At 36.9% G+C, this 25,445-nt stretch overlaps 3 protein-coding genes and 1 pseudogene across 3 annotated transcripts; 3 read left to right on the top strand and 1 right to left on the bottom strand.

Moving 5' to 3' along the window:
* Positions 1-12: 12 nt before the first annotated feature.
* On the top strand, positions 13-1,363 carry LOC114711359 (wall-associated receptor kinase 3-like; annotated as a pseudogene).
* Positions 1,364-3,069: 1,706 nt separating this feature from the next.
* LOC114711358 (wall-associated receptor kinase 2-like) lies at positions 3,070-6,801 on the top strand. Its single transcript, XM_028895751.1, has 3 exons — positions 3,070-3,949; positions 4,942-5,091; positions 5,558-6,801. The coding sequence occupies exons 1-3, from the start codon at positions 3,070-3,072 to the stop codon at positions 6,799-6,801; spliced, it is 2,274 nt and encodes a 757-aa protein (XP_028751584.1).
* Positions 6,802-10,826: 4,025 nt separating this feature from the next.
* Positions 10,827-12,579, top strand: LOC114711357 (wall-associated receptor kinase 3-like). Its single transcript, XM_028895750.1, has 2 exons — positions 10,827-10,847; positions 11,381-12,579. Exons 1-2 carry the CDS (start codon positions 10,832-10,834, stop codon positions 12,577-12,579), a joined length of 1,215 nt encoding a protein of 404 aa, XP_028751583.1. The 5' UTR covers positions 10,827-10,831.
* Positions 12,580-15,737: 3,158 nt separating this feature from the next.
* On the bottom strand, positions 15,738-24,748 carry LOC114711340 (uncharacterized). Its single transcript, XM_028895729.1, has 11 exons — positions 24,212-24,748; positions 23,356-23,428; positions 23,132-23,256; positions 22,616-23,014; positions 21,333-22,510; positions 20,718-21,151; positions 18,812-20,610; positions 18,549-18,706; positions 17,373-17,533; positions 16,882-17,039; positions 15,738-16,415 (listed from the first exon to the last, which is right to left on the bottom strand). The coding sequence occupies exons 1-11, from the start codon at positions 24,329-24,331 to the stop codon at positions 16,197-16,199; spliced, it is 4,824 nt and encodes a 1,607-aa protein (XP_028751562.1). The 5' UTR covers positions 24,332-24,748; the 3' UTR covers positions 15,738-16,196.
* Between the last annotated feature and the right edge of the window lie 697 nt (positions 24,749-25,445).

Below are 25,445 nucleotides of genomic sequence, written 5' to 3'. Positions count from 1 at the left end.
AACCGGGGGGTGATGGGAAATAACAAAGCAGTAACATTTAGGGTTCAAAACCATGGTTTATCGACAAACACTCCACTACTTAGTAGCTACACTGGATAATATCTTGAACGACGTTTTTTGCAGGCGTTTCTGTAGCCTTTCTTGTTGTCTTCACATTGATCTCCACATTATGCTGGGGGCACAAGCAAAGAGCATTAAAACGACTTAGAAGAAAGTATTTTGACCAAAATGGAGGAAATATGCTGCAGCAACTTCATCAACAGCAAGAATACGCTGATAGAACCAAGATTTTTACGGAAGATGAGCTTAAAATTGCCACAAATAACTTTGATGAAAGTAGAATTCTTGGTCTTGGGGGACAAGGCACGGTTTACAAGGGTATATTACCGGATAATACACATGTTGCCATAAAAAGGTCCAGAATAGGCGGGGATCCCAGACAAATTAAGGATTTTATCAATGAAGTGGCTGTACTTTCCCAAATCAACCATAGAAATGTGGTTAAACTTCTGGGGTGTTGTCTTGAAACTGAAGTTCCTTTGTTAGTTTACGAGTTTGTGGACAATGGCACCCTCCTTGACCATATAGACCCAATAAAGAATGAGTACTCTCTTTCATGGGAGACCTGATTAAGGATAGCTGCAGAAACAGCCGGGGCCATTTATATTTACACTCTACTGCTTCTATCCTGATTATTCATCGCGATATTAAATCTACTAATGTACTATTGGATCACAATTATAGAGCAAAAGTTTCTGACTTAGGAGCTTCAAGACTTGTTCCTCTAGATGAAACTCAGATTACTGCAGTGGTTCAATGGACATTAGGATATTTGGATTCAGAGTACCTCCTCACTGGTCAGTTGAACGAAAAAAGTGATGTCTATAGCTTTGGAGTTGTGCTTGTGGAGCTGATCACTGGAAATAAAGCAGTTGGATTCAATAGGCCAGAAGAGAGAAATTTAGCTATGCACTTTGCATCTTTGATGAAAGAAGACAACTTGCGGAAGATTCTTGACAAGCGAGTGTTGGATGTGAGAAACGCAGAGCAACTAAAGGAAGTTGCTTTCTTGACAAGGAGGTGCATTAGAGTTAATGGAGAGGAAAGACCAACTATGAAAGAAGTAGTGATGGAATTAGAAGGTCTAATTGCTATGAAAAAGCATCCATGGGTAAAGGGAGAGGATATGATGTCTGAAGAATGTGAATACTTGCTTGTTCATGTAGCTGCTGGATATAGGAATGCTAGTGCTAGCACTTCAGCTGGCTTTGACGGTGGATATGGAAATGCTATTGCCAACACTTTAGCTGGATATGATAGCATACAGAAACAAATAGCTTTTGAGATTGCAGATGGGCGATGATAATAATAATTTAATGTTGATATTTCTCATGTATGTATTTGAGCTGCTACTACTACTCTTGCTGCTGTTTGCAAGTGTGGGAGTTTCAGGTTACACTGTTTTGAAAGACTTGTAAGGGTTTTAAAAATGTCAAAATTTATTTAATACCTTAAAAGTCTTTGGTTGTTAAGGATAGAAGTAAGTTAACGTTATCAAATCCTGAATTTTTACTAGTTGATAATAATTCCATTCTCTCTCTGCTTTTTTAAAAAAAAAAAATAGCAGAAAGAAATTATTTCATTCTCTTGATGCCCTGATAGGCAACCAGAATACAAATTTCTAATCACAGTTAAAATATCCCAAAAGACATCCAAAGTTAAATAATCTAATGCGACCGAATAACAACATACTTAAACACTCATGATTCAAAGTTGTAGGACATATACCAAAAGCACAATTAATAAAGAATGACCAGTACTACCAACAAGCTGTTGATTGAAATGGTAAGTGGTCTTATTTCCATATGAAGGGGAACACAAGTTCAAATCCTGGGAAACGCATTTGTTGAAAGAACTTTAATCTTAACGCTTCCGACTCGACAGAGATTAATCTTGAATCCAAAGTGACTTGAGAGTACTCTAACTTACCGAAAAAAAGAAAAAAAGAATGACTGATACTTTTGCTTTTAAAAAATATAAGTTACTGAATAATTATTATTTTCGAGCTTAACAAACATTATAAAAAAAAAAAAGTAGAGATTAAAAAGTTAAATATAGATGGTTGTTGATAAACAAAATAAAAGGAAAAATCACATCTAAGGACTCATACATGACAGAAGTGATACTAAGATTTAGTCGTGGGCTTGAGGTTGCTTTCATGGCATTACATGTACTCTAATATTTCATATATATAATTATATATTTGATAGTCAGTCATCTTTTATTAAAGAGTCTTTGGTTATTAAGGATAAATCTTGGGATAATTTTTTTTAAGCAAACTTGAGTTGACTAGAATATTATTTTGACTTAGTGTTAAATAAAATCGCTATAACTCATTTTAAAAAAATTCAATTCTAACACCTATCACGATGGAAATGATAAGAAAATTTTTACGAGTATAATCTTATCATTGTTGCAAGAGCCTAAAATGCTCAGATTATTAAACACAATGGGGACCCTGCACATGTAGAGAGAGAGATAGAGAGAGAGAGAACATTTGATGTTAATATGTTTCCAGTCGAATTGAAAATGAAAACATGTTGACATCAGCAATCCAAAGTCTTATATCATTTATAACATATTTAATACAAAGTTTAGAGTTTTTGGACAAAATTACTCGTAAACTATACTATTCTGTGATAGTTATAGGCATCTTAAAATTTGTTTTCCCAGGTCTTATCACATTATAGATCGACGACCAATATTCAGCCATGACCATGTGTGTGTAGATCCTTTGGCTTTTGCCTCGGTCCTCCACCTCTCAATATCGTCCTGCGTTAATGATTTGGACGTGCTGTGGAAAAACAGAACTTAAGATCATCAGGTCGTCCATCTACAATGCAAGCTCCTTCCTTCATCCTTGTGCGTCATTACAGACGAAGCTTCGCGTACTCGAATGATCAGGATTTGAAAGTGTCCTGCATATAATATACACCTGGCCATATATCTAGCTCTTATTATTTCCTGTATAGCCACACCAGAAATCCTGGATATATCGATCCGAGAGATATGGTTTTGATGAATGCCTTGCATTTGAAACTGGCATTGCTGGTCTGCACCACGGCGGCGGCGGCGGCGGCGGCGGAGGCCCAAACGAAACCTGGTTGCGACAACAAGTGTGGGAACGTGAGCATCCCCTATCCCTTTGGCACCAGCAAGAACTGCTGCATGAATGAAAAGTTTTTTGTGAACTGCACAACCACCACGACATCATCTGGACAAGCCACAACAAGTTTGATTTACGGTACTAACATTCCAGTTCTGGACATCTCCATTGATCCTCCTGAATTGACCGTCTCGGATAATGTTTCCAAGCACTGCTATAATTCAAAGTTTGGGTTTCGGTGGCACGTAATTAAGTTCAGGAACTTTTCAATATCAAACACGAAGAACAGCTTCACGGTGGTGGGCTGTGACACCTACGCTTACTTCAAGGACCTGAACAGCAGCTTTATAACAGGCTGCATGTTGAGTTGCAGGAGCAGGACGAGGTTCGAGGAGGGGGCATGCTCCGGTGTGGGATGCTGCCAGACCAATTTCCCCCAAGCCATCATGAACTACAATATTACCTTGACGAGTAGCATTGGCAAGTACAAGGCCGTGCGGGACTTCAACCCTTGCGGCTACGCCTTTGTTGCCAAGGAAGGATCCTTCAACTTCTCATATCGAGACCTGCTTGATCTCAGCAACAGAACACAATTTCCCGTCGTTGTGGATTGGGCTGTTGCCAATCAGACATGCCGTGAAGCCCAGAAAGATCCAAGCAGCTATGCCTGCAAGCAAAACAGCATATGCAAAGGCTCAGAAAGTGGTATGGGGTACTACTGCGTTTGTAAAGAAGGTTTCAGAGGCAACCCCTACCTCTCTTCTCCCGATCTTGGCTGCAAAGGTATGCCACAAAGCTACTCCATTTTCAACTTTCAACCACGTTTTTTTTGTCTATATGTTTTAATTAGATTATACGCTTGTGCATTCAGCTTTGCCTCTTTCGCTGCTGGTTCTCACTCGTTTGCTTTTAATTACCTAAGAAATGACTTTCTTTGTTTGAGATATGAGATCTAGTGCAAGTCTGATTTTTATATAGCTATGCTTAGAGGTATACTGGCAATGGTTATTTGAAGAGTAGAAGGAGAAAAGATATAAAAGAAAATTGTGCATGTAATCTTCAAGACGTGTAACTCTTTCTTTAGGCTTAATTCATCTCTGTCTATTTCAATCTTAGGAAACAATATTTGAGTTGATCGGTAAATTTTCTTTCAACACAAATTTTCTTTAAGATGTAATAAAAACCTTTGAGTATGATTTGCACAACCAAAACTTAAGTTGGGGCAATAATGAACTTCATAAAATGATAATTTGACTTTATTCCTGTATTTATTCAAAGGCAAAGACAATGTGTTTGATGTTATATTTTTTATGCGTTGTTTACATAGAATAACAGTGAGAAGTATATATAAACGATAAAGTGACACCTTGAAGAAGTGTCTCATGCCACAATATACTTTTTTAATTTAAAGTCATAATCATGTGGTTGATGAAGCAATATATTTTTAATAATCAAAAGTTATTTAAAATAACTTTTTTTGTGAAGAGTCACATCCATGTACTATATAGGTTTTTCTTAACTAAAACAATACAACTTTTCACCAACAGGTGGTTTATCACTTTTTTTTTTGAAGTTATGACCTGCCATTAGTTGTCTGTAAAAACTGAAGAAACATGACCTTGGTGGTTTGCCCATCCCATACACAACTCTTCATATAAATTCCTTAGCCTATAAGCACGTGACTTTTCGGAAAAAACACATCATTTTCATTTTTAAAATATTCCAACAAGGGGATATATATATAACTATAATGAGCTTAACGATTAATTTTGCAGATATTAATGAGTGTGACGTAAAGAATCGCTGCAGCTGGAGATGCCATAATGTGGAAGGAAATTATACTTGTTCATGTCCGCCGGGTTATAGAGGTGACGGCTATATCGACGGATCAGGCTGCAAATTCCCTCTCATGCAAATTTCATTGGGTAAGAATACTAATTAATTCACCCTTAACGTTCGAATCATCCAAGCAAATCAATCACACAAATAATTGATATCCTTAATTTTCAAAGAAATTATATGTGCGCGCGCGTGGGTAACAATCTTAAATTGACGGCGGTTGATTTGGATTTAGAAACATCGGCAGCTTTATAATGACGTGCCAAATTGTCTTTTTAGGCTTTGTCAATCGCAAGCAAACAATTTATTTCAGTTGTCACACTGGTTAATTTGCATGCCTCATTTCCATATTTAGAGAAAAGTTTATTTATTTTTATTCAAAGCATTACAATACACAGCTTCTTTATCTCTCTACACACGACGAGAGAATCAGGACTGTTGGACCTGGGGATGATGGCAACAGTAAACAAAGCATATATTAGCTTTTAGTGTACAAAACCATGGTTTACTTGGTACTCTGGGTGCAGCTAATATTTTGAACTTTGTTTGCAGGCATTTCTGTTGCCTTCCTTTTTGTCTTCACATTTGTCTCCACATTATGCTGGGGACACAAGCAAAGATCACTAAAGCGACTTAGAAGAATGTATTTTGAGCACAATGGAGGAAATTATATGCTGCAGCAAATTTATCTTCAACAAGGACATACTGATAGGACCAAGATTTTTTCCGAAGACGAGCTCAAAATTGCAACAAACAACTTCGATGAAAGCAGAATCCTTGGTCATGGAGGGCAAGGTACGGTTTACAAGGGTATATTGTCAGATAACAGGCATGTGGCCATCAAAAAGTCCAGAATTAGTGGAAATCATAGGCAAATAAAGGATTTTATCAATGAAGTGGCTGTACTTTCCCAAATCAACCATAGGAATGTGGTTAAACTTTTCGGATGTTGTCTTGAAACTGAAGTTCCTTTGTTAGTATATGAGTTTGTAGACAATGGCACCCTTCTTGAACATATAGACCCACTAAAAAACAAGAACTCTCTTTCATGGGAGACCCGATTAAGGATTGCTGCAGAAACAGCCGGGGCCATCTCATATTTACACTCTGCTGCTTCTATTCCAATTATTCATCGCGATATTAAATCTACCAACATACTATTAGATCACAATCATAGGGCAAAAGTTTCTGACTTTGGAGCCTCAAGACTTGTTCCTCTTGATGAAACCCAAATTACAACTGTGGTTCAAGGGACATTAGGGTATTTGGATCCAGAGTACCTCCTTACAGGTCAGTTGAACGAGAAAAGTGATGTCTATAGCTTTGGGGTTGTGCTTGTGGAGCTAATCACCGGAAATAAAGCAGTTGAATTCAATAGGCCAGAAGAGAGAAATTTAGCTATGCACTTTACATCTTTGATGAGGGAAGACAACTTGTGGAAGATTCTCGACAAGCGAGTGTTGGATGTGAAGAACGCAGAGCAACTAAAGGAAGTTGCTTTCTTGGCAAGGAGGTGCATCAGAGTTAATGGAGAGGAAAGACCGACTATGAAAGAAGTAGCGATGGAATTAGAGGGTCTAATTGCCGTGAAAAGGCATCCTTGGGTAAAGGGAGAGGATATGATGTCTGAAGTATGTGAATATTTGCTTGGTCACGTGGCTAGCAGCTATGGGAATGCTCCTGCTGGCACTTCAGCTGGCTATAATGGTGGCTATGGGAATGCTAGTGCCGACACTTTAGCTGGCTATGATAGCATACAGAAACAAATGGAATTTGAGATTGCAGATGGGCGATGATCATTTAATGTTAGTATTTCTCATGTGTTTTAGCTGCTACTCTTTCCACTCTGTGCCAATGTAGGAGTTTCAGGTAATTACGTTGTTTTGAAAGGACTTGTAGGGATTTTAAAAATGTTCGGTTATTAAGGATAAAAGTAAGTTAACATTATCAAATCCCGAAGTTCTACGAGTTGATAATGATTCGAGTCTCTCTCCCCACCCCCAGGTCCCGGTTATTTTATACGGAGAGAACATAATATTTAGATGTTAAAATAATGACTAATACTTTTAATTTAAAAAATATTAATTACTGAATAATAATTACTTTTTTGAGTATTACAACCATCATATATATATATATATATATATATATATAAGCGAGCCTTGATAATAATTCTCTGAAGTTCATTCAAGATTTTTGGACATATATACAATTGATCGATGTGCTCTGTCTTATCTGCTTGTTTAAATAGTTACTCCACGTAAACGCCATACTACAAACTTGATGTGTGTGCAATAATACATACGAATAATTAAGGCATGTATAGAGTTGTTTACAACAAAATAAAAGGAAAAGTTACATCTAAGGACTCATACATGACAAAAGATATATTATGATCATATTCGGTTGGAAGGAATTAATTTTTAGAAGAAGGAAAGAGGAGGAGAAGCAGATTGGGAAGAAAAAATAGCAGTACCTTACAAGTCCAAAATGCTCCATATATAGGAATGAGAAGAAAAGAGAGATGTACTAATCATCAGTATGATTCCAACAGTAAAATCATAGGATGGATCTAGCTAGAGAGGGACAAGAGCATTAAGGTGCCACATGCATCATGGCTTCAAACCTCAAGCACATAACACAAAGATCAATGAGTTCCATCAACAACAAGTTGTTTTAATTAGTAGCAGCGCCGCATGTTATGCTTGGATAAGGTCCTAAACTCAAACATACTTTTAACATGTTTGTGTCCGTGCATGTATTATTTAAATTGTACACATAGAGGAGGCAAAAAAAACAGATATAGATGTATAGAACAGGCAAACAACAGCTACAATTTATGCAGGGGCCGGACTTCGTCTGAATTTGGTGGTGTTGAACACAACCCCTAGCTGCTTCACTGCGTTGATACGTGTCAAATATTAATGGGTCTCAATCCCTATAAATAGAATCAATACTGTATGTACACATATACCTACATGTATATATACTTATTTGATTAAAAATAGTTGCAACGAGTTGAAATTACATAAAGTAAGAAGGATAACTAGATGCTTATAATAAAAGATATGTATATATATGTATGCTACCTCAGGTCCTTAATATCAAAACTAGTTTGATTTTTAATTTAGTCCTAGATATAAGATTTCAATCCATTTTGTTTCTCATATTTATTCATCTTTTTTCTAGGTAGTTCTTAATATTTCATCAAATGTTAAAAATATTACACTTGATTAATAAGAGTATTTTAAGGGAAAAATATTCATTTATTATAAATAACTAACTTAATAAACTTTTTAATCTACTCAAATTAGTTAATTAGTTTTTATATTAAGGAATAAAAGTTATGTATATATATACAGAGAGAGAAAAACAAACAAAGTAAACGCGTGACTTTGGAAGGAGAGAAGGCCCTACGTGTATGGCGTCCATGGCTCGATTTCATCCTGCGAAATTGATTTGGACACGTGTTGTATGGTTCTGGACTATTTTAAGTAATTTTATGCCGTATTAAACCAATATGTAATGAAAATTTTACCATATATTAAGCGTAAATATGGTTTTCAAGGAGATTTCCAAACACCCTTGTGCGTCATTACAGATGAAGCTTTGCGTACTTGAATGTCAGGCTTTCACTTAAACGCGCCGACATAGAGGTGGCCTTCTAGTGATCTATAGGCCGTGTTTGAGAGACTCCTGATGTTGTTGCTTAAAATGTTTGCTTAGACCCCGTACGATAATATCTGTTCATAAAATAGATTATGCTTGTAACTACGAAACTTCGATACATAATTTCATAACTTAGAAGAATGATATGAACATTGTTGAGCTACATTATATGAAGTCCCAACCTTTTTAATCCAACTGCGTGGAGATGACACTTGGCGGAGAAAATAAAAAGGATAAAAACAGCCAATAAGAATTAGTTCAATTGATAAGGAATTCACTTATAAATCACAATGCTGCGAGTCGTGAATTTGAATCCCACTACTAATATGAGAACCTTATTAATAGACAATCTATAAATATTTTTATACCTATTTTTTGAATTTAAAGACATACCCTGATTCTGATGAGTCGAACTAAAACCCAACTTATCTATACTTTATTAAAAAGTACCTGTCAGACGGAGCACCAAATAAAGCATGAAAAATCAGTAAATCTCTGCATCAATGTTCTTCACGAGGGAAATGCAAAAAGGTGCCGTTTTACGTGAGTGGAGGGAAATTAACGGGAAGCTAAGTGGAGAGTGACCCCAACCGGGCTGGGACCACATACAAAGTCTTTGTGGAAAAAATTAACAAAAGAAAAATCAAAGGAAGCGACTTTGACCGGAGTTTCGGAAGTAAGCTATAAGAAAGAAGACCAAGACCCTCTACGCCAATGATTTGGTCATGCGCTGTGGAAAAACAGACATTAAGATCAAGTCGTCGGTCTACGAGCTCCTTCCTTCGTCCTTGTGCGTCATTACAAACGAAGCTTCGTGTTCTATATATAATTCCATCCTACGTAGCTCTTAATTGCTCCTGCATATATGTCCACACCAGAAATCTCCGAGATGGGTTTGAGTGCCCTGCACTTTAAACTGGTATTGCTGGTCTGCACGGCGACGGCGGTGGCGGTGGGGGCCCAAACGAAACCTGGTTGCGAAGACACTTGTGGGGGCGTGAGCATCCCCTATCCCTTTGGCGCTAGCAAGAACTGCTCCATGAATGAAAAGTTTCTCCTCAACTGCACAACCACCACGGACTCATCATCTGGACAACCCACAACACAATTGCGTCTAGGCAGTAAAATACCAGTTCGCAACATCTCCCTAGATCCTCCTGAATTGACCGTCACGGCTAAAGTCTCCAAGCAATGCTATCGTTCAACCTTTAGTTCTGATCGCTACGCAATATGGTTCAGGAACTATTCTATATCAAACACCAGGAACATATTCACAGTGGTGGGCTGTGACACCTACGCTTACATCAGCGACCTGAACAGCAGCTTTACAGCAGGTTGCTCGTTGATATGCAGTAACAAGACGATCTTTGAAGACGGGGCATGCTCTGGTGTGGGATGCTGTCGGACCAATTTCCCCAGAGCCATCAGGAACTATGATATCACCTTGGGGAGTTTTCGCAACTACACGGACGTGCATAACTTCAACCCCTGCGGCTATGCATTTGTTGCCCAGGAAGGATTCTTCAACTTCTCTCCCTCTCGAGATCTGCTTGATGTCGAGGAAAAACGATTTCCCCTGGTTCTAGATTGGGCTGTTGCCAAGCAGACATGTGACGATGCCTGCAAGCAAAACAGTAGATGCAGAAACTCAGAAAGCGGCATGGGGTACTACTGCGTTTGTAAAGAAGGTTTCAGAGGCAACCCCTACCTCTCTGACCTCGATACAGGCTGCAAAGGTATATATGCCTCAGCTTTCCGAGCAAAGCTTCTGTTTTTAACTTTCAAACAACGTTTATCTGTCTATATGTCTATATGGGTGTGCTATATTCAGCTTTGTTGGCTCTTTTCGCTGCTGCTTCTCACTTGTTTTTGCTTTTAAGTGCCAAAGAGATATAATAGGCAAGCTCTTCCGCTAAGTTTGTTTGAGATATGACATCTAGGACCAGATTTCGATTTTGATATGGCCCCTGTACTTAGAGATAACGGATATGTATAATGAACTTAAGGATTAATTTTGCAGATATTAACGAGTGCGATGACGGGAAGCATCGCTGCAGTAGGAGATGCCACAATATGGAAGGAAATTATACGTGTTCTTGTCCGCCGGGTTACAGAGGCGACGGCTATATCGACGGATCCGGCTGCAAATTCCCTTTCATGGAAATCTCATTGGGTGAGAATACTAATTAATAAATTAACACTTCATGTTCGACTCATCTGAGCATATCGATAATTAATATCCTTCATTTTTAAAGAAATTATATGTGTGTATACATATATACAATATATATATATGGCTAACTGTGTTAAAATGATGGCGATTGATTTAGATTTAGAAATAGTTTGTCATCCCATTCCTTGGATTAAGAAAATAAAAACCAACAGGCCTCGCAGCTGCAATATAATGTCGCAAAAGTCAGTGACATCAGCAGCTTTATAATGACATGCCATTATCTTTTTTAAGATGTGTCAATCGCAGACAAACAATTTATTTCAGCCATGCCACATTGGTTAATTTGCATGCCTCATTTCCATTTTTAGAGAATAGTTTATTTTTATTGAAAGCATTACCACGCACAGCGTCTTTATCTCTCTAACCACAACAAGAGAGAATCAATACAATATATGGGACCGGGGGATACTAGCATTATGTAGCGTCCAAAACCATGGTTTATCTCTGGATAATATTTTGAACGTTGTTTGCAGGCATTTCTGTTGCCTTCCTTTTTGTCTTCACATTTGTCTCCACATTATGCTGGGGACACAAGCAAAGATCACTAAAGCAACTTAGAAGGAAGTATTTTGAGCAAAATGGAGGAAATTATATGCTGCAGCAAATTTATCAACAACAAGGACATACTGATAGATCCAGGATTTTTTCTGAAGATGAGCTTAGAACTGCTACAAACAACTTTGATGAAAGTAGAATTCTTGGCCGTGGAGGACAAGGCACAGTTTATAAGGGTATATTACCAGATAACACGCTTGTTGCCATCAAAAAGTCCAGAATAGGTGGGGATCCTAGACAGATTAAGGATTTTATCAATGAAGTGGCTGTACTTTCCCAAATTAACCATAGGAATGTGGTCAAACTTTTTGGGTGTTGTCTTGAAACGGAAGTTCCTTTGTTAGTTTATGAGTATGTGGACAATGGCACCCTTCTTGAACATATAGACCCACTAAAGAGTGAGCACCCTCTTTCATGGGAGATTAGATTAAGGGTTGCTGTAGAAACAGCCGAAGCCATCTCATATTTACACTCTGCTGCTTCTATTCCAATTATTCATCGCGATATTAAATCTGCCAACATTCTATTAGATCACAATCATAGGGCAAAAGTTTCTGATTTTGGAGCCTCAAGACTTGTTCCTCTTGATGAAACTCAAGTTACCACCGTAGTCCAAGGGACGTTAGGATATTTGGATCCAGAATACCTCCTTACGGGTCAATTGAATGAGAAAAGTGATGTTTATAGTTTTGGGGTTGTGCTTGTGGAGCTAGTTACTGGAAATAAAGCAGTTGACTTCAACAAACCAGAGCAAAGAAATTTGGCTATGCACTTTGCATCTTCACTGAAAGAAGACAACTTGTGGGAGATTCTTGACAAGCGAGTGTTAGATCAGAAGAATGAAGAGCAACTAAAAGAAGTTGCTTTCTTGGCAAGGAAATGCATCAGGGTTAATGGAGAGGAAAGGCCGACTATGAAAGAAGTAGCAACGGAACTAGAGGGTCTAATTTCTATGAAAAAACATCCTTGGGGAAAGCGAGAGGATATGATGTCTGAGGAATGTGAATACTTGCTTGGTCATGTAACTGATGGGTACGGAAATGCTAGTGCTAGCACTTCAGCTGTCTATGATAGCATACAGAGAGAAATAGCATTTGAGATTGAAGATGGGCGATGATCATCATTTAATATTAGTATTTCGTATTTGTGTGAGCTAATTCTTTCAACTCTTCGAAAATGTAGGAGTTTTAGGTGATGCAGTCTTGAAAGACTTGTAAGCATTTTAAAAATGTTCAAATTTATTTGATATTTTAGAACCTTTGGTTATTAAGAATAGATTACAGAAGTAAATTAAAACTATCAAATGTTGAATGTTCACCAGCTGATCATGTTTCCACTCTCTCTCTCTCTATGTGTTTTCTTTAATAACAGCGGAAAGAAATTATTCCATTCTCTATACGTGATAGAGAACTGGAATACCAATTAAATTCTAATCAATTAAAGTATATTTAAAAGAATATCCGAACTATTACTTTCAATTCTTAACATAAGAACTAGTTTGATTGTTTATTTAATTCTAAATAAAAAATTCTAATTCATTTTATCCTTCAAAAAAATATTTTATCTTTCAAAAAAATATGTGAACTATAATAATATGATGCAAACGGATAACGAAATACTCCAAACACTCGTGATTCAACATCGTCGGACATACACTAAAAGACAATGAAAACAAAATTAACATGATATTTAGAGCATAAAAAATGACTAATACTTCTATGAAAAAATTATGAGGTCTGAAAAAAAAAATTACCAAAAAATCTTAATAAAATATTGTCATTTCTTTTAATAATTATTTTCCTTCCAATCCTCCCTACTTGTATTTTTAAAAATAAAAATTACTGAATAATTATTATTTTTTGAGCATAAAAAGTATTTTATATACATACATATATATATATAGAGAGAGAGAGATTGAAATTAAAAGCAAGCCTTGATAACAATTCTCTGAAGTTCAAGATTCTTGCACATACGACTGATGATGTCCTCTGTCAGAGATATCTGTCTGTATGTTCACAACTTTGCATAGTTACTCTGTGTAAGCACTCTGCGTGCTACAAACTTTTGATGCGTTCAATAAATACGAGTAACTAAGGCATAGAGGGTTTTTTTACAACAAAATAGGGGAAGTTACAACCAAGGACTCATGCATGACAAAAGTTATATTAAGATCATATTTGGTTGGAAGGATTTATACTACCTTCAGTCCTAAATATAAGAACTAATTAACTAATTTAAATAAATTAAAAATAAATTAAATTATTTATTTATAATAAATAAATATTATCTTTTTTAAAATATTTTTGCTAATCAAGTTTATTTACTAGAATTATTATTATTTTAAAAACTATTTTTAAAAAATAAATAAATAGAATAAATAAAATTCAAAAAAAGTTTTATATAAAAAACCAGAGATAGTATTTAAAAACGAATAAGGAGAATAAGGAAGCAGAAGGAGAAATAACCGCCATGACACCCTTCCTTACATGTCCAAAATGCTTTATATTTACGAATGGGAAGGGAAGAGAGACGCACTGTTTACTATGAAGGCATGAAAAAATTGGAAAGGAAGAATAATGTAAAAGAATTACATGTTTATCCGTCAAAATTACACAAAAAAAATATGATTGAAATAAAATGGTCGGATGGATCTGGAGAGGGATAAAGGCGTTAAGGCCACAAGCTTCATGGCTTCAAGTACAACACCCAGATGAGTTGAAAAACATGCAAACAGCAGCGTCAATTTATGCAAGGGCTTGGTCTGAATTCGGTGGTGTTGAACACAATCCCGAACGGCTTCAATGCTTTAGCAACAAACCGTACCGATGAACAGAATATTTCACAACTCAGGGCAAAATGGGGACAAACTTTGGATTCTGTGAAAGAAACCCAGTTCCATAACCTAAAGGGAGAAGACCTAATTCCTTGAGGGAAGCATGGTTCCCTAAGAAGACAAGATCTGTTGAACCAAACATGTCTGGGAAAGATTTTCTCACTCATTTTACCTTTCAGGAACTTCCTTTCATGTATACCAAAGTTAGAAATGTTACCAGCAGAGTTACTGTAATTTTCCTAAGTGACCAATAGGGGTTGGGTCTAGCAGAAGGGGCTAGTCTCTCACAACATGGTGAACCAATGTTCGAATCCTTGCTGGGAGAGGTACCCACATTTAGTGCTCGACAGTACCTCGAATAGGATTGCCTCCAATAAGAGGATACCTATATTTTAGCAAAAAAAAAGAAAAAACACTTTCCTAAGTGGCCTTCAAACCTTATAATAAATCCCAAAAATCTAATAGTAACTACTGATCATTGGGAATGATTACGGATTTTGAGATCATTCAATTTGATCTTTTATCAAATTCGCATCCTTTAATGTAATTTTCCCAATACAGAAAGTATGGCAAAACATTCTAACAGTGGAAACCAGAGTTCAATGCAGTTTAGCCCCATCTTGTCCAATCAGATTCCCAGCAGAGCAAATCAAGAAAAATTAAAATTATTCTCATTCTAAATAATTTTTTTTTTGTTTGGTGACAGTCATTCTAAATAATTTGAAAACAAAGGAAAAGAAAACTGAATAGTAAAGCGGATCAAACAGGAAGAAGATTCTTCTAGAGCCATGGCTGTGTAGGACTATGAAACCAGCTCAACCAATCAAAAGAAACAACATGCTGAAACCGGAGATAACCACACAATCAGGAGTGCAGAAGCTTCGTTAATCAAAGAAAAACAGGACACTGATGTCCGTAACCACAAGAAAATCATAAAAATAGATTCATTTACCCATCCAATGGTGAAAATACAAGGCACAAGCTGACAGATAGAGAACTTCAATGCCTCCTCGTCAAAGCTTTAATGCAGTTTGCAGCATTAAGTTGAAAAGATAGCTACTGCAATTCACACCAATAACAATGTTAATAAGTTCAGATGAAAAGATTACAGAAAATAAAGAAGTGGATCAAAATAAAATTATGGCAAACCAAGCTTTTTTGCAGTAATATTCTGCACAAGATGCCCTGCATAAACACACTGGTATCCTTTTAAACAGTCAAGCAGAATCCAATTATCAACAGTATGACCTACAAAGATAGAGGGACATAAATCGTAAAGCAAAGACACGAAACCCGGATTTATAAATGAAGCCATGAAGAGGAAAAAGATACCTGTATGTGTACTTTCTTCAAAGCCAATAGCTGGCATGGAAAAGTAAAGGTTCAACACGCACACACAGGCAAAAGGAAACTCTCTGAAAGAAATTCGATCTATTCAAAAATTCCATAAGATGATAGAGTCTATTTCTTTTGTATAAAAAAAATAGACCAATTATAACTATATGAGTATTCAATGCCCTCAAAAATTGTTGCCTGACATTTCCAGACTCTATTTTCCTGGGCTCCAACTCAGTGGAGCAAAGAATATAGCATAGAACTATAATAAAATGAGCATCCTGCGTCAGTTAAATAGCAGGAATCTCATCCCCCTTCCTAACCTACAAAAATTTGAGGGTGAGAGTATTGTGCCCATTCCACATCAAGAAGAACCTGAGCAAATTCAAAATAGATTACAAAATTTGCTAATCAATCTCATTTTGTACACATGTACAGAAGGGCGACCTGCCTCTTCGCAGGTTTCAAAGTGTCAGCCTATGAAGATGCCCTTTTTCCCCTTCCTTTCCGGATGCCATATTGGTAGAGAAGCCAAACCAAAAACTTACATTATATACAGTATCAAGTTAATCTCTAGCACCACTGAGATGAGCGCGACTTATGGCTTTTCTTGCAGTCCAAACCAGACCTACAAGCTCATCTACATCCTGGAAGCTCAAATCAATTACCCTCCTCATAGAAGTTAAGCAGTCCCCATTCCGTGCCTCTTCCATGATCATGATAGCACCTGCGAAAGCACTCTGGCATTTTCTAGAGGCCTCCATTGCATAATTTACATCCTGAGTCTGCAAAATCACAGGCTAATTGTGATCCATAGTGACTAAACAGAGGAAGTTATAACTATCGAGCTACATAATAAAGCCTCATGTTCGTATGGAAACAATAAGTGAAACTCGCTAACTATGCGGCTAAGTACTTATTATTGGGGAAAAAATAAGAATGATAAAAGCAATAAACCAGCTTATCATTCTATAAGTATACATTCAGTAAATAGCATGACTTCCAAGAAATAGAAGTTTGGGCTGAGATCTGCCTGACACTGAAAGCTGTTTCTAAGGAACATATTCTGAACTTCCATATTGATTTCTTCTCAAACACTAATATCTCACACAACTATATTTCCTTGCATTTGATCCCATTTGATCCCAATAAAAGTTGCAATACTCCTTTTTTTTTTTTTTTAACCACCAAAGAAACTTGACAAAACCTTCTAACAACCCATAGTGTGTGTCAATAAAAGTTTTAACTTACAAAGTCAAGAAGACGGGCAAATTTTGAGCGATGTCGAGCAGATATAACTTGGTTACTGACAACATGAGTCCCAGTACCCCTGAGCAAAGTAAACTTATCCGCTGCTGCCTGATTATTCAAGTTATCAACATCTGATGCAGAAGATGAAGGAGATTCACCTAAAACAAAGAATAAAAATGCAGTGACACATCACTGACTTGAATCACTGTTGGATGCATGCATCCATCAAATAAATAATAATACACAGGGAGCATCAAAACTTAGTTGCGCAATTTAGGACACCTAGTTGCTCAATTTAGGACACCCCATAGCTTTTCAACATACCAAATTTTGTAGAAGAGGGGGGAGGACTTTGGATGCGCAGATGCATCACTTTAATAAATCCACTGCTAGAAGAAGTGTTCAAGTAAAAGACATTGCAAAATCGGCATGCATCAACAACTAGAAGACATCAAGCGTTACTACAAAATATTCACAATTAATTCAATTACCTTGAGGAGCCGGTTGTAGAGTTGATTGCAATTCATTTCGATCCCTGTTTATACTAGAATGTTTACTATAAGCCACTCTCATATACGCAACCTCCATGCATTTATGTGCCAAGGCAGCTGCAGCTATCTCGTGGTGTCTTTCATATTCATCGGCACAAGATCTGAAATTCATTTGAAAAGGCATTTAACAGCTGAATGCAAGCTTAAAGTGAATTGCTCAAGGAAAAGATGACAGTTCGTTTGTAGCTGATAAATTGGTCACAGTTAGGCCATCTGTATCCCATAAATGGCATGCCCCCACAAGGACAGATCCATGAATAACTTATTTGGATGGCAGCAAAAATTTAAAACAAAAACAAAATAAAAAATAAAAATAACACGTTTATGCATAAAATAATAATGTCTTATTTCAGATCATGTTTGATCTGGTCGATATAACCTCTCTTCATAGGGTACTTGATAATATAACTTATTGGCGAATATGTATACGTCACTTCATAGTAATGGATATCACTAATCTATGCTTTCTATTAGTGAAAGTAAGAGGTGAAGATATTCTTATTTGATGTTTAGAATACGTTTCCCACTCTCCCCCACCAAAATAAATAGATAAATAAATAAAAGCCCACAAAGAATGCAACAAGATCTGAAGGGATGGTTTAGAAGCATGAAAACTCCACTTAAGCTAGTTTTTTAACTTTAAATAACTGTAAACACTAGAAAAGGAAAAATGATAAACTGCAACACAACAAATCTGGCCATGGAAAACCCAAACTTAATAGCCCCCATTGCTTTCCTGATATATGCTAAAGCGCAATCCATACCATTGGGGACCAAAAAAAGGGTTTCCAGGGGTTGAAAAATGGTTCTCACAACTGGAACTGAGCAGATACATCAACTAATATCCCATATAAATATTGGTTAAATAATTATACTGTGTTATATTTAATTACTTCCTTCCTCTCCTTTTTTATAATAGAGTCTGAGAATAAACTCTTAGAGATGTTGATAAAAATAATTCTAAGAACCTAGAGGCAATAATGAACACTAAGACTTCTAATAAACCTCTATTCCTTTTCGAATTCCATCTAGTTATAACTTCAATATTGTACTTACACTAAGATAAAAAGCTCACATAAAATAAATTTCAAGCTACAACTTCAAAATTGTGCTTACGCAAAAAGTTTAGCTGCAGTAGTATAGGCTTGCATTTGACTTATATTTCCATGCTTGCTACTCTCCTTGTCAAAATTTTCTAGAAGCGAGGCTCCATGAAGAAACTTCAAGGCAGCTTCAAAGAAAGTCTCATTACTTTCAAATTCAAACCCAGAGCTCTACAAAATAAACAGCATTCAAACCACCAGTTATAAAAGGAAAGATGCCAGGTACAAGCGAAAAACATGTGAGGGGAAAAATAAATTTTAAAATGCTCGAGTTACCTTAAAATGATCAGCTCTATCTTTTAGGTTTGTGGCTTCTTTCAGGGTGTCATAGGCCATTTGGCTAGAATTTTTTCTCACTGGGATCGTCCCAGGGAATGGCCGATCAGCTCCAGAGGCTCCTGAACTACAATTAACCCCACCCTTGCCGCTGGCACCAGCAGAAATTTTCGTTAACTTGCCCACATCACCACTGGTTGATGCATGGATTGGATGCTCAATACAGGTATCTCCTTTTTTAGACTCGCATGCAGTTCTGGAGCCTGATAGTGTTTCCCCCTTTTCTTCACCCATCCAAGATGATAGAACTTTTGATTTGCCATCTCGTGATTCTGAACAAACAGTATCAACTTTATTTCCATCCTCTAAATCCTGTATTAGGTTTTCCTGGGAGAGAATTTCTTTGCTAGTGCTAAATGAAGCATCCACTTTTGGATCTGATTTCTCAGAATCTTTTCGTCTTAGTTCAGTTTGCTTTCCAATTTCACCTGGACAAAGTCTAACAGAATTTTTCTTACCCTCGCATTTAGACTTGGCAAAACTACATTTGGCATTACTTTTTGACCCCCGACTAAATGCATCACAATTGGGATCAGCAGCTGATTCTTGGCCCCCACTATTTTTGAAATAACCATTCTCTGAAGCAGAAAACTTAGTCTTATTCCTATCAACCTCAGAACCAGACCATTTATCTTCTTCTTTACCCCTCAATGGCGCAACCTTACCAGATTTTTCCCAAGAAAGTGCACTTTCCTGGTTGCACTTATTCACTCTGCTTTTGCAATTAGCACAATGACCATGTTGTTGTACAGTAGCAACATCAAAATTAAGCAAATGGTTGTCCCTAACTTCAGAAGTTTTAGCTTGAATACCAGCTTTGTCTTCAGCATCCCCAACATGGGACCCAATTGAAGCAAATTTGAGGGATTCAGAATGAAAGTCACATGAAACTCTCTCCTCCTTCGCTTTTACTGGTAGCTTTCCCTTCCTGTCATTGGGGATCCTTAAAGGAGACGAGGTAACAGATTCTACTGGTGAACCTTTCATATCTGCATGGTTGGTTTTACATTTATGAGAACTTGAAACCTTAGAAGAGCTTGAAGTTGCCGCCAATGATAGCAATCCAGAGCCCAAATCCCTGCCCAGTGGATCACCATCATCCAAAACTTTGCTAGACGCAAACTTTTCATCATGCTTTCTTTGAGGATAGATCTTATCAACACTTCCAACTTCTGCACCAATAGCAGCATGATTTTTACTTCCTGACAAGCAACTTTGATTCATCTCATCTTTTCTCTTCATTTTATATTCACTTTCAGTGCATAACTTTGCCTCTGGGTTCAAAACTTTAAACTTCTTTTCCTTCCTACAGCCACTTGCGCTGCCTTTACCATACTGTCTATCATCCTGCAAGGACATGTTGTGAAGCTTATTGGCATCCTGCCAGTCCTCCGATTTCCTTTTATTCAAGGAAGAACCATTTTCACTATGGCTTTTTAGATCCAGGGACCCATGATCTGACAAGACCTGAGTCTGGTCTCCTTGTTTCTTTACAGGACCTGCTAACTTGTCCGCTACATCTTCATATAAGCAATACTCATCATATTTCCGCATATCCTTCCCACTAGCCTTTGTTGGAAAACCATTTATTGAATTTTGAGCCACCTTCTCTAGGTCCATGCCAGGACTCAGCTGTGTATCAGCAACGTAAATATTTTCAGTCTTCTGCTTCACAAGAGTTCTCGGTTGATGTTTATCAGCTTCCATTTTACGCTTCAATTTACCATGTTTTCCATCACCTGTACATTGGTGATAATATCAATCTTTTCCATTAGAATAAAAATGAATTATTTGTCATATAAAAATAAATCAGATAATGAATATCAACTTTGAAAAAATGCAGTACCTCCATTCATTTTCTTTTCTTTCTCTTTTGGAATGTGTTTTGCTTCTATCAAGCTATTCAACTTGCTATATTGTTGAGAAATAGGTCTCCTCATTAGGTTTCCCTCTGCATGATGCTCGTGACTTGGAATTTTTCCAGATTCTTCAGCACGGTTCTGAGTGGCATCAGAGGACAGAAGATTATCAGTACTGATTTCTGCCTTTTTCTTTTCCTTGGCACCAAGTTTCTTTTTCCTTTGATCAGACAATGCATCAGAAAAGGAGTTCTGGTGAGCGAGGCCCAATTGCCAAGCACCAGCAGAGCCCAGTCCAGTTGCAGCCCCAGAGGCAGAATTTTGGATGTTATTTAGTCCTTCAGAAGTGGGCATTTGACATGAGGCATAAAGTGCTTTAGTTGTCGTCTCCTCACTGATGTCACACCGGTTCATTCCAGGCCTGGAAGCAATTTCAAAAGAACACTTGAGAAGGCAATAGCATATATAGGACAGACACATGTTGGCACAGATGAGGAAAGAAAAAGGTGTTAAAAATAGTCCTCAGTTCTTTAACATTCACATTAAATTAAATGTATATCTAGCATAATACAACTCAAACCCTAAATAAGAAAGTAACTTACAGCCAGTTTAGCATACTACACAGCCATTTCTCCGGAAGCTGCTCTGGCTTTATACCAATAGGTAGAAGCCGCCATTTCTGGCAACGATCACAACAAACCCAATTTTCTTCAATAAGTTGAGGTGCTGCTGCCGTTTGAACCATTTCAGGAGCAGATTTATTTCTGGCAACAGGACATGCATTTAAAGCATCTTTTATGCCTGGACCACATATCAACTTCTCCATTTTATCACTGCTTTGCCTTTCCTTTATTTTAACTTCATATTTACTCCCATCTACTGGGTCTGTTCCATCAGCTATGCATTCCACTTCGTCATGTTTCAATGAATGTGCACCACTGCCTCCAACATCATTATACTTTGATGACTTTGTTTTAGCCATTTTGCTTTTAGAATCATCGCCAAAGCCAGAACTCTTTTTATTGTTTACCATTTCATTATTACCCGCCTCGAAAGTGTCTTTTTTTGCAATAGCAACAGCTTTACTGGGACTCTGATCCCCTTTAGACTTATGCTTGCCGTCAGATAACAGCTTTCCTTTCCTATTAGTCTCAACTTTTTGAGAATCTTCACCAAAACACTTTATTACATCAAGGTCAGCCTTCTGAGAACTGATAGATCCTTTACCCTGGCCATTATTATTAGGACCAAGAGAGTTATTTTTAAGTGAATTTGCCGGCTTACGCTCTATAACCCTCTGCCTGGAACCACTTCCCATATGTTTCTTATCACTATTGTCAAAATCCTGGCCAGAAATTGACTCCAACAACTCCTCCTTCACTGCTTCAGTGGACACCATTCTGCCATTTGCCCCATCCTTACTGACCTTCTTGGAGACTTCAGAAGCTCTACCAATCATCTCAGCAGTTTTGCCAGCGTCACAGAATGAACTGAACAGAGGGGTGCCTTTCAAGTCATTAAAGAGAAAATCCTTACAGTCTGGAGTTTTATTTCCTAATCTTTTCTTTGGATGCAATATTCTCACTTTTTTCTTCTTCAACAAATCTTCCTCTCCCATTATAGACTCTGAATCATCAGACATGGAACAATTTTCTTGACCATTAAGAGCAGACAAAGATTTTCCGTCTCCATGAATTTTTTCCCTTCTTTTCAAGTAAAGCATACTCTCTTGCAGAGGTGATATTAGCACACCCCCTGGGATGGGGAAGGAAGTCATAGCCTGCTCCATTGCATAAAAAGTTAAAATACAAATATTTTAGTAAGTGTAATGTCAAAAAATGATCATGTATGGATCTATTTAAAAAAATTAAAAAAACTCTTGCACCTGAATTATGCCAGTTGGAGATTGTTCACCGGTCTGTTGAGATACAGGTGGCACTCTCCCAGTTTCTATGGGACTGTTGTCCATTGATGAAGATGGAGAGGTATCAAGCCCAAGACCGCTATAAATCGCTGCATTCTTTTGAGCTAAGTTATCATATTTCATTTTAATTCGAAATTTCAGAGTTCTTTGGTCAGTTGGTTTTCCTGACTTATCAGTACTATCATCATTGAAAGAAAAACTTTCAGCACCTACACTGGAAGAAATTCCTACATCTTTATTCATCGAATCATCAATTGAAAATGCTCTTGCATTTTGTAATGAATTAGTGCCACAGGGAGCAGTTCCAAGCCTTGTAGAAGGAGGCACACGTGAAGGTACTGTTGAATTGTTGGATGTAGCCTGCATAATAACATAACCACATTACTCAAGCAAACAGGAGTTGTTCTGAACTTGACAAATATCAGCAACATATATTAATTTCCAATCAAATGGTCAGGAGGAGAAAAAATCAAATACCTCCACAAGGTTATTGTAAGGAGATTTTAGTGACAAGTAGTTCTTTTGAGAGGTCTTTGGATGAGATCGAAAAGGAGAACATTCATAGGAAGGCAAGAAAGTACCATAGCCACCAAATTTTGCACCTGCAAAAATTATTCGTATCAAATGCCATCACTTTTGTATGTGCAAAGACAGCTCCTTCATTCCTCTCAACAATGTATGATTTCTAATGTGCCACTCACCCAGATTCTCAGCAGAAACACCACCTTCAAAGTCCTTTTGAAAATGGCCAAGAACATGCTGAATCCTCTCATCCTTCAAGAAAAGAAAGCAAGTCACAGCTGTATTATTTTTACAATGAAACTATACTAGCTGATTTCAGATTTGAAACGGTATTAAAGTATTAATTAATAATTAAGAATAATCATTAAGGTCCAGTACCATTATGGCAGACCTCAAGAAGATTGACAATAAGAATTCGAGAAGTTATCTTCATCCTTGTTCTTTTAATGGTAGTAAGAACTAGACTTCTCAGAGGCCAAAATAATAAAGTATCTTGGATATATCATCAGCACTATCAAAAGAATCTAGCAGATAAACTTACATTTAAAATTCTTTCTCAAATAGAAATATTGCAGCGCCTAAGATTATTTCTTGGTCATGATAATATGCATGAAGTGTGGCAATTACAGTTGCTTAGCAACAAATCAACTATGCTGTTCACAATTGAATCGGCAAGAAAAGCATCTACAGAATCAATTTGTCAGCTAAAAGCTTCTACGGGCAGATTTTAAAGGATTGAACCACTAAGTTTCCTAGATGACATAAGCTCAATTATGAACATTGCATTATATATCCCTTCCATTTTCTATATCTTACCGTGAACCCAAAAAAAATGATACATTCATAGGTCACACTATTTATAATGATGAAAGTGTTAGCATTCATTTAAATAGAAAGAACTATTATTTGGTGTGTTTTTTTATCTCCATTACACAAGAAGGCCTACAATTTTTAAACTAGGAAAGAAGAAGCTAATCCAAAATCAAACGGGAAAACTTGAGCTTGATTAAAATTATTTTCAAGTATAGCCCTTACAATGCAAGAAAGAGAACCAAGGTCAATGTTGTCGTCACGATCTTTATAGCATGCCTCTCCTTCCTCGAGCTCAGTATTCTCTTCCATCTTGCCCACCCACCCAATATTACCTACCTCCATAAACTTAACCGTAACCCCACCGCAGAGGAACTTTCCCTGAAGTCGAGCATCACTTCAATCCAACCCAAAGTAGAAAAACAAAACCAAGGAGCGAAAATTTTCTCTGTTTTTTTGGGAAGGAAAGAAGGAAAAAAAGACCAACCCACAACAACAGTCCCAAAACTCTCCGAAACCCAAAAGAGGCCTCTGAAACCGAGTGTGATCATGCCATATGCCGAGCCTTCATTGATGTACCAGCATATGAAGCAAAACACAAATCATTACTTGGATTTACACAAATAACGAATAGTAATCAACTTTGGATCAGGGGAACAAGATCAGACTGTGGAGATCGGTGCACCGATCAGTGCTCACTCAAATGAGCTTGACGGAAAGTTCAAACGGATTCCAAATCCTTCCACTTCACTCTGCAATTTTCTTGAGCATAGCAGAGAATAGCCGGATTTTCCTGTCTCTTGGGCTTAAGTTGTTTAGTAATTTTTCATTGTTTATTTTATTTGTTCATATCTCTTTTTATTTTTAAAATGGACAAATTTTCTTCACTTATCTGTTTGCTTCTGCTGTTTCCACTTTCTAGGACATTTTACAAAAGTGCTCCCAAAATCAGCTCAAAAATATACTACCTCTGGTCCTAATTATAAGAGTCAGTTGACTAATTTGAAGAGATTAAAAAAGTAAGTTGAATTAGTTATTTATCCTAAATAAGTGTTGTCTTTCCTAGAATATCCTTACTAATCAAGTGTATTGACTAAAACTATCATTATTAGGATGACTACTTTAGAAAAAAAATATATAAATATAAGAAACAAAGTGAGTTTTGGTCTTATATTTAGAACCAAAATAAAAATCAAACAGGGTCTTATATTAAATACTAGAGGTAGTATATATTGATCATTGTTTTTATTATTTTCGATAAAAACAAGTTTAAATATATCGCATGACTAGGAGTCTAAAGTTAGAAATTCCGACAGCATTTCATTTCAAAGTCATTGTTAGTATTATTATTGATAAATTCAAAATATTACAATAACTAAAACGTCTCCCCACATTATTTCCACGGATAAATAATATAACTTTTCAAAAATATATAAATACATTATTTAGTTTAGTTTTT

This window comes from Neltuma alba, unplaced genomic scaffold, assembly GCF_004799145.2.
Source record: "Neltuma alba isolate B1F8T4 unplaced genomic scaffold, ASM479914v2 tig00011289_pilon, whole genome shotgun sequence".
NCBI lineage: Eukaryota > Viridiplantae > Streptophyta > Magnoliopsida > Fabales > Fabaceae > Neltuma > Neltuma alba.
This window is presented reverse-complemented; position numbering and strand designations above follow the sequence as displayed.

Coding starts and splice junctions, on each gene's coding strand:
- LOC114711358 (XM_028895751.1), top strand. CDS start 3,070: ATGGTTTTGATGAATGCCTTGCATTTGAAACTGGCATTGCTGGTCTGC. Junction 3,950..4,941: donor TCCCGATCTTGGCTGCAAAG/GTATGCCACAAA, acceptor TTAATTTTGCAG/ATATTAATGAGTGTGACGTA. Junction 5,092..5,557: donor TCTCATGCAAATTTCATTGG/GTAAGAATACTA, acceptor CTTTGTTTGCAG/GCATTTCTGTTGCCTTCCTT.
- LOC114711340 (XM_028895729.1), bottom strand. CDS start 24,331: ATGGAGGTAGGTAATATTGGGTGGGTGGGCAAGATGGAAGAGAATACT. Junction 18,707..18,811: donor ATAGAGCTGATCATTTTAAG/GTAACTCGAGCA, acceptor TTTATTTTGTAG/AGCTCTGGGTTTGAATTTGA. Junction 17,534..18,548: donor ACTGCAGCTAAACTTTTTGC/GTAAGCACAATT, acceptor AATGAATTTCAG/ATCTTGTGCCGATGAATATG.